Raw genomic sequence first — 10,010 nt, 5'->3', positions numbered from 1 at the left:
CCTTAGTGCGGCGCTCGACCATTCGGTACGCAGTTTGTAGTCATTGCTACCCGTTAATGTGTGATCTCCACTTACATCATTTGTGCTCATTGTACCATAGACTAAGATTGGCTTTCATAAAACTACACGAAAAGTTCCGACAGCTCCTCTAACTACAAGACTGAATGATAAAGCATATAAAGCATTGCCATAATTAAAAAAACACACATATATGCAAGCATTTAGATGAATGCGTAGCCTGAACTGAATGATAAAAACTTAATTTTGGTCACACAGAGTTTAAGAGTTTTCTGTCCAAAAAGAGGAAGAGTTTAAATCGAGATACTATACAGAAATATGGCAAATCAATGCTGAAGAACATAGAATTAATCGGAAGTCTAGTAGCACCCAATTTCACAGTGGAGTACCTAGTGCAGAGAATATATTGGCTTTTGAGCTCAACACATAGCTAAATGGAGCCTGAATAAGCAATAACAAACAAATAGAAATACCATTCAAAAATGTCATGTTAGATGTGAGGTAAGGGTCCTAATCTCCACTTAGTCAACCTTGGAGATGAAGTAGGATAGAATTTCCCTTCAACGCTGATCTGGGACCTGATTGGGGACTCTGTCTTGATTCTAACCTTCAAGCGATAAGCAACCTGGTCTCAGATCAGTATTTAAAGGTCATGGCACATTGACCCAACATTCTCCAACAAACACCAAAATTCTTATGTTGGCAGTCAGCAGTATACTGTTCCAATACATGAACTGACAAGACAAATGAACCACTATGAATAGGGAACAACATTCTTGAGCAGGGACGCCCAAACACCTAGAGATCTACAACCCTGCAAAGTCTAGCTCCGGTCCTAATCTAGTATACCTGATCCAGGTAATCCAGGTGCATCTGAATATTAGATCTTGGTGTGTTGAATCTGGACTCTACAGGCTAGTAGAGTTCCAGGATCAGGATTGAGTATGTCTGTTCTAGAATCATCCAAAGTATGGCATAATATTTTGGTTTGTTGGTGTTTGTTGGAGAACGTTGAGTCGGTGTGCTCTGAACTTAAGGGTAATTTCCATCCAACCTGGACACTGAAGCCCTGTAGATGTAAGCATAGAGTTGGTGGGGATGAGTGGAGCCACATGCTACACTGGGCTGTGGTCGGGTGAGGCATGCGTGGCTGTCAGCGCGCACTCTGGCTGTTCCCTGGTCCTGCGCAGGCCCGAGTACAGACGCTCCTCGAGGTTCATGGCCAGCTTATTACTCAGCTCGGCCGTGATGGTCTGGGGGCCGTACCCTGCTTCGGTCAGCTGTAGGGGTGAGTGATCATCACCCGGTTCAAGCAGCGGGCGCATCTGCCCAGACTCCTCTGCCGGGACTTCTGGTTGTCCCACAGTGCTTTCAGTCAGGGGAGGTGATGTTGAGGATGCAATTTCCACCTTGTCCTTCAAATCACCACTCGTGTCAGTGCTGGGAGAGACCCCTGTGTGGTCGTCCCTCAAAGCTGCAGCATCCTCACTTGCAGCTGCCGAGCTCTGATCTGCCTTGGGTGTCTCGGGAAGGCTGGCTGCCCCCTCGCTGCTCTCCTCATCTGGAGCGCTGACAATTCGGGGGAGTGTACTGTGATAGCTACTCTCTAGAGGGTAGTTGACAGTCTCGCCACGGCGAAGTGGAGTGCGGTATCGGTCAAAGGACGAGTGGAAGCGCTGGCCTGGGTCGCTGTACTGCTTGGAACGCTGCCACTGCTTGCGCAGGTGCACACGGGAACGGTGCTTGGAACGCACCGGTGACTCCTGCAGGTCAAACTGGGGATCATGGCGCAGAAACTCATGGAAGAGAGCGTCTGTTTTCTCGTCTATGCTGTAGTCCCGACGAGACAGAACGGGGGCACGTGGCTGGGTTGTGTCAGACTGAGTAAACATCTGCCCATAAGGTGACCATACCATAACACCCTCGTCCAGTTCCGTCAAGCCATCACTACCTCCGCTGGCTCCCATAGGTTCCTCTTCCAGTTCTTCATCAAAAATGTCCGTCTCAAAGCTTTCGCACACGGTTCCCCTGTGTCCTGAACTGGTGAAGAAATGTCGGCGCTCCACTGCTGACCCGTCCTTACTGTCACTGCTGCTCCGAAACAGCCGTACCTCATCAGGGCCACGGGACGGGGCTTCTATAGATGCATAACCACTGTCCATCTGCAGAAGCTTCCGTGTTCCTGACTCTCCATCGCTCCCCCTCTCTGAATCCACGCTATCCCTCTTCCCTCGTTTCTCTAAACCAGTATCTCCAGGCAAATCTATCTCCCCCTCCATCCCATCCCCAGTATCTTCAGAGGGGTATCTGGGCAGCCCACCCTTCTCCATCCTAAGCCTAAGTGAACACACGCTGTCCGCATCACTGTGCACTGAGTCTTTGTCATTGTTACTGCTCTGATCAGAGGAAATGTACTGCTCCAGAGACGCACGCAGGGTCCAGATGTCACGATAGAGGGTCTGGGTATCTGTACTCTCCCGACGATAGCCCATTCCAGGAGCCTCATCTTGGGGCTCGGCACTCAGGCCAATCACCCCAGGCCCCATCGCTCTGCTGCAGCTGGGCTCCACCATCACCTCCACCTCTAACCTGCAGAAGAACACATAAGTTCATCAGAAATGATCACAGCTCACACAGATGATGTGATGGGATCATATCTCTCACATGAATACAGTTGATTCAGGCACGCTGTTACACATCATTTGGTCTATATATCATTACACATTTTTTTCTTTGACAGCTTTCAGACAAGCAAGAAGAGACTGAAGCAGATGTTACTGCCAAAGCACAGATGGTGTACTGTACTATGCCACACACTGTGGTTAATGTGACAGAAATACTGCACAGCCATGAGCCTTGGTGTGTGTGAATGTAAGAGCAGCAATGCAACCTATGAAACTGACATGGACTAAGCAAACACACCCACACACCTCTCTGGTACACAAGGTACTTGAGGAACTCGGAAGCAGTTCCAAAGCAGCTGCAATCTTCAAAAGTGCCCCGGAGCTATTTGACCCATTTCCCGTGAACTTCACAGGCACTAATAAGGTCACACTGCCCTGCTAAGACTCTGCGCCATCACTCCAGCATGGAATGGCTCGTTTGCGTGGTGCAGGAGAGGTGGATGGTTGCTGCGGCGGACAGATGGGGGAGGGAATTAAAGATACCTGCCGAGGGACGGTGGGGGTGTGGATGGGGGGGAAAGGAGGCGCGGCGCCGGCCTGCTTGGGCAGTAGGCCATGTCCTTGGTGCGCGCAATGTACTGGATAAGGTCGATGTGGTGGGCACCGTGTTCCTCCTCATCCATGCTCTCGCTGGCTGCTCGCTGCCTCTGAAACGGCCTTCGCTTGGGGGATCCTGTGAAGTAGAGTGGATGTGATCAACATACGTCCCAAATGACCCACAGTTAACTCCATAAGGGCTCATATTTACACCCACACATCAGCTCCTCTACATCTTAACTGCATAATGTTTAACTGAAACATGTTTCAGGGTTACTGAATGATAACTGAATAACCTTTTCAGTTGAGGCATGAGGGGAACTGTGCCTAATTTGTCTCAGCCCCTTAGATTGTGGAACAGTCTACTCCTCTCTGTCAGGTCATCACCTACTCTTAATACTCCTGAATCTGATACCGATACCGATAATGAAACTCTGAGTATCGTCCAGTACTGATGACAGGCCAGTATCAATTAAAAACTACTATGCTTTAAAATGAGTTATTTTTAATGGAAGCACTTCACTTAAGTTAATCATCTAAAAGTAGGCTACCATGCTCAAACTGCTTAAAGACTCTATTACCCCAGCGGAAGAAATATACAGTTAACATGATGTCACGCAATGCAAGTATGGGCTATTTCATGAAAAATTTGTGACACAAATAGATTAGATTCATTTATATATTCCGTCCAAAATCATTTTCCCAGCATTTTCTGCCAACTTTGGCCCAATATTGATACATCCTGTCTATTTTATCTATATTCCGTTTGCTCAATTACATTTTATTCAAACTATTGTGCAGCAGTTTGGCTAGCATTTGTGGATTTGTCATTTCGGTCTCTTTATCAGTTCGTATAAGAGAGAGACTGCTTGCTTGCCTATGAAGCTTTGGAAGGAAAGAGCCATCACCCAACCATCTGCCATAGAGGAAGTCTTGGCATCTGAACACAACCACACCCTCTTACCCACAAGTACATTCTGCAGCATTGCACAAACAGGCACACGCACATGGATACACACATGCACTGACTCTCACTATCTACTTCTCTTCCGATGAAGCTTGCAGATATAATAAGGTCTTTGAGCGTTTTGCAAGGCAATGCACAATTTAAAAGCTTAATGACAAGCTATGACACTTTCAGTATGAGTTTGCTCTCCCTCGGGCCAGGAAAACGACCATTTTATGGATTCAAAACACTGTCTTCATTTCCCAGGTTGCCACCTGTTCACCTTGCTTCCTTATGCAGGCACAGAACTCATTATCGCAGATGTTATTTGTCACCAATCAAAAAATACACTTCAATTCCCATATACCCACTGAGGACTGGATTGTGTAGCCGACAGAAAGAAACAAAACACATCTGCTTTGTTACTGTCCCTACAGTAAGCGATAGGGCTGGGAACCAAACCCAAAAAGAAACAGTTCCTTCATTCCAGACTTTCAGGAATTGACAGTCGACCGCTGGACTTAATCCCACACAGTGTCATTTGAGTTTGCTGCTGTAACAACTTCCACTCTTCTGGGAAGCTTTCTACAAGATTTCAGAGTGTGTCTGTGCGAATTACGTTCATCCAGAAGAGCATTTGTGAGGCACTGACAGTGGACGGGGGGCCTGGCTCGTAATCTCTCTTCTAGTTCGCTTCTACTTTTCAATAATACTTCCCACAGTTGATCGTAGGAATATCTAGGAGGGAAGAAACTTCGTAAACTGACTTGCTGCAAAGGTGGCATCCTATTACAGTACCACGCTCGAATTTACTGAGCCATTCTTTCACAAATGTTTGTAAAGGCAGACTGCACAGCTAGGTGCTTGATTTTACACACCTGTGGCAATAAGACTGAATGAAACATCTGATTCAATAATTAAGAGGTCTGTCCCAATACTTTTGTCCATATAGTGTAGATGATTTTTTGTGCTTTAATTTATGACTTAAGAGTAGTTTAACATTTACTTTAAACGCTGCATTCCAAAAACATTATGTATTTTCACTATTTTTTAAATATCTGCTCATGATCAGAGACATTGTTTACCTTATTTATTTTATTTAGATTATAAGCAAACAGTCAACTAACCACTGCAGTTCTGTTAAAGTATCCTCAGAGATGTGGACCAGTGTATCCATCTTATTTTATATTTGTTGGTTTCCAAGTTGAAAGTGTGATAGAAATGGAGCCCAGACACTTCAGGTCTTTATCTAAGTGTAGTCAGCGTGAAAATATTAGTTAAAACAGAAAATGCCCATCACTGTTTATGATATAATGGATATGGTAGTTGGTTACAGTACATAATGAAGTCATTTCATTCCTTTGAAAGCCATAAATAATTCTCATTGAAATGAACTGTGGCAAATTGGGCTGTGCGTAACCTGCTGTGGAAGCAGCAAATTAATTAATTAATTAATTAATTAATTAAGCAAGCACTGAAGAAGTTAACCCTTTCATACCCATCTATGAGTACAAGCCATTATTAAGTCCAAGCCTTTAGTAATATGATTTGAGAAGAATTCTCTGAAGTCATTTCCTCTTCATTTGTGTCTCTCCGGTATATGATATATTTCTGTTTATATATTTTGTATATTTTACACCATTAGCAATATTGCTCTTATGGTTCATACAGTAAAGTACAGTCATATGAAAAAGTTCAGGTGCCCCTGGTCAAATTACACATTGATTTTTTGTCCACCTTGTAGATGTAAAGTCAGAAACAGTAGCTCATCTGTTTCTGCTGCACAGTTAGTGTTGATCCTCTAGTCCTTCATCAGTGGTCACAGGACGCTGCCCACAGGACGCTGCTGGCTGGATATTTTTAGTTGGTGGACTATTCTCAGTCCAGCAGTGACACTGAGGTGTTTAAAAACTCCAGCAGCACTGCTGTGTCTGATCCACTCAGACTAGCGCAACACACCACCACCATGTCAGTGTCACTGCAGTGATGAGAATGATCCAACACCCAAATAATACCTGCTCTGTGAGGGTCCATGGGGGGTCCTAACCACTGAAGAAGAGGGTAAAAGGGGGCTAACAAAGTATGCAGAGGAACAGATGGGCTACAATCTGTAACTGTAGAACTATTAAATGCACCTGTATAGTAAGTGGAGCTGATAAAATGGACAATGAGTGTAGAGTTAGTGTATATATATATATATATATATAACCATAACTACCGATGTACCTTTGCATGTCCAACAGCAAGCATAATTGGACATGTCACTGTAATTTAAAATTCAGACAGCCATTCTGAAAATGTCATCCCGCTTATTCACCCTGTTCCTGTGCCTGAACATCTATTCTTTGGAATCTACTGAATATTCATGATACAAGGCTGTTGTTTTTTATTTATTTATTTAAAATACTGTCTAGGCTCTGAATAGCAGAACCAAGGCTTCATTTTAAATGTCCACTGCATCTCTAGCCTCAGTTGGGCAGTGTATGTCATACCTCTGGTGTCCAGACTGGAGGCTCTCTGGCTGCTGTCAAACTTCCATCTTTTGATTTTGAAGTATGGGCTGGCTCCCTCCAGGCTGGCGTGGCGCCGCAGCTTGGTGAAGAACTGCAGCACTGGACCCTGAGGGGCAACGCCAGAGGAGGACAGGCCCGTGGCTGAGAGAGATGCTCCCTCACGCCTGCTGCCTGGGCTGAGCCCTCTCACTTCCATCTGATTGAGGAAGAATAGAAAAGAAAATACCATTAACTCTTAAATGCAAACTTCAGGTCACTCATTCCCCCCAAGAAGCGACCAACAACATTTATTTTATTATTTTTTTATCAGTACAAAATGATGGTAGATAAACTAGTTCGTAGATCAGTGCCAGACCACTAACGACCTGGAGCACGAGCGACTGGTGGGTGAAACGCCCATGCATTTAATGTGAGGTTAATATAAGTTAATTTGATTTTAATTTGGGGTTAAGTGGTTCCAAATACACGGAGATCTGTCAAATACAGAAAGCAATCTGTAAAGACACAAGAGAACAAGGGAAATGGTGATTAAATGTGACAAAGGAGAAATGCTAATTTAGCTGGCTAATATGGCAAAAAAAATCAAGATACGGTTTTGTGCAAAAGCCAGAGACCACCCATCATTAATATACTGTCCACTCAAAATGGCTACCAACAACAAGTTATTCATTTTTCGGAGAGATATTTCAGAGGAGATCAGATATAAGATAATTCACTTGCATAAAAAAGGGAAAGGCAAAGGAAAAAAGAGGAGTTTCCAAAACCGGAGTGCAAAAAAGATTCAGAGATCAATGGACTAGACACCCCAGAGTCCAGACCTCACCATCACAGAATATGTTCAGGATTACATTCTCCACCAATCTAAAGAACAACTTCACCATGCAAAGAACCATGAAAAGCATGAAATTGTTCTACATAGAGCTCATGGTTCTAAACAGAACCATTGAAGAACCTTTTCTTTAAGTGTGAAGTTGTCAAGAAGCTTTTACCGAGAAACGGAAATTTGCAGATCAAACAAAGAAGCTACTAACTTTCTCAGAACAATGGACTGACCCCCTCAGAGTCCTGACCTCAACATTACTGAATGGGTTTGGGATTACTTGGATTGCAAGAAGCAGAAAATGCAACCAACTTCTAAGACTGAACTTTGGGGGTATGGAAAAATATGCCTGCAGATCTTTTTGAAAAACTGAAGGCATGTCTCCTGAAAAGAATGGAAACTGTAATAAAGGCAAAGTGTGGAATTTGATTTGATATTTGATATCAAATTTGCTGCTATATTTCGTTGTTGATGCTTCTGTGTACTGTTTTTATGCAACTGGATTATGTTATATGTAATCTCCTCAGAAATAGCTAAATACTCAATGGCTGAAGGGTGGTCTCTGGCTTTTGCACAGTATCGTACAAATAACATGACGAAGGCTGAAATAATGAAATAGTGGAATAGTATGAAATAGCAGACACATGATTTTTCCTTGTTTATCCATTTCGGGTTCGCTGCAGCTCTGACATCCCAGACACACTCTGAACAGTTCGCAGTTCCTCAGTGGTTTATAACTCTAGTGACTAACTTGCTTGGCTCCAGGCTGTTGTGCCTGTGACTCATACTGACTCACAGTTTTTTGTATTTATCTCCTCACTGATTACTCAAACCCACAGTTCTAGCATATTTGGGGTGTGTATGTTTGTGTGTCTCACCAGGCTAGGGCTTGGGGGCTCAGGGCCAGGAGCCGGTGGGCTCTCACAGAAGCTGGTATCCACAGTGGAGTTGAGAGCGTCCCCTGGCAGAGCTGAACTGGGACTAATACTCAGACTGACCAGGGCAGTCTGTGGCAGTGGACAGATTGGAGGCTGAGGGCAGATAAGACACAAAACAGTTTTACAGACTTTCCACTCACAGGAAAATAAACAAAGTTCAACAAACGTTCCATGTCCACTAAATGTTCACACATTCAAGCACATTTGTAAACCCATACTGATAATGATTATATCCAGTACTTCCTATTAATAAGCTATATCCCCCCCCAAGTATATTGTGAGCCGACAAAGCATATTTTGTCCCATTTAAAAAATGTCCAGTTGCCATTTAGTCCCATTTTTACCAATTTCAAAATGTTTTATATAGTTATGTATAAGCAAGGACACACTTCACCTAACATGAGATGCAGCCTTAGCTGCTTGTGTTTTAACGTTACTATAGTTCAGTAAATATATATATAGATTTTTTTATTCTAAACCAAACATGCCTTATTTGTTATATTATATTATTCCCCAACTAAGTAAAAATTTACTAAGATGAGTCTGGATATCTGCATATATCTAGGCTCTATATATATATATATATATATATATATATATATTATATATATATATATATATATATCCACACATACACACACACACCCCTCCCAATGCTCTCCCAGGTCTATTTCAAATGAATGAAACACTGAAATGTCTTGTAAACATCTTATGTTCTGATTTGAACATTCTGCAAATTTTATAAGGTATACTTTCTTCATCCTCTACAGGAATGAAACTTAAATATGGCATTTTTTTCTGAAATTGTTAAAGCACAATTTTGATTTATTTGCTCAGTTTAACATACTGGAAAAAAACAAAAACAAAATGTGTTTCCTCACACTTCTTTTGTTTATGCTGTAACCTTACAGTTTTCTTTGGGGTTAATCAATCAATCAGTCAATCAATCAATCAATCAATCAATCAATCTATCTATCTATCTATCTATCTATCTATAAAACAAGCACTGTATCTCACAAACTATAACTTTATAGAAGAAGGAAAAACACATTCTTAACTTTAATGTATGTTAATATAACAATACTTCTTTTTCTGGCCATTTCTATTGACTCATTCATTATATTAATGGCAGCTGATATTTTCATATTTTGAAAAGGTGAAAAAAAGAGTTTTTTGGGCAAATGCATTATTTTCTCAGTGTACACTGTCAGAAAAAGTTTTTACGGTGTTTAGTTTTCTGCATAATTTGGGCTTGAATTGAGAACAATTCTAACTTGTGAATTTCTCTAAAACAGAGCATTTCACGTCAGTCCACTCTGAATGACCTTGTTTGCATCTTAACCATTTAATTATGCAGAATTTTTAAAATGAGCCTTAAAGGTACACTACATTCCCTTTCCCAGGTGACAGGGGCATATTTGCACCAGCGTATAACTTCAGATAACTTCAGAGATGGTGGACTACACCAACCAGTCATAACATTAAACTGCTGTGTCTGATCCGCTTGTACCAGCGCAACACACTTTAACACACCTGTCACTACAGTGCTGAGAA

General features: G+C 42.4%; 1 protein-coding gene across 1 annotated transcript in view; it reads right to left on the bottom strand.

Moving 5' to 3' along the window:
• Positions 1 to 298: 298 nt before the first annotated feature.
• Positions 299 to 10,010, bottom strand: part of cbarpb (CACN subunit beta associated regulatory protein b) — a 32,396-nt gene continuing 22,684 nt past the window's right edge. The window contains 4 exon segments of the mRNA XM_036587110.1: positions 299 to 2,607; positions 3,186 to 3,375; positions 6,678 to 6,894; positions 8,397 to 8,549. Coding sequence (XP_036443003.1) covers positions 1,134 to 2,607; positions 3,186 to 3,375; positions 6,678 to 6,894; positions 8,397 to 8,549 — 2,034 coding nt within the window. The 3' untranslated portion in view covers positions 299 to 1,133.

Source organism: Colossoma macropomum, unplaced genomic scaffold (assembly GCF_904425465.1).
Source record: "Colossoma macropomum unplaced genomic scaffold, Colossoma_macropomum, whole genome shotgun sequence".
NCBI lineage: Eukaryota > Metazoa > Chordata > Actinopteri > Characiformes > Serrasalmidae > Colossoma > Colossoma macropomum.
The sequence above is the reverse complement of the archived record's forward strand: the minus strand, read 5'-3'. Positions and strand labels throughout refer to the sequence as shown.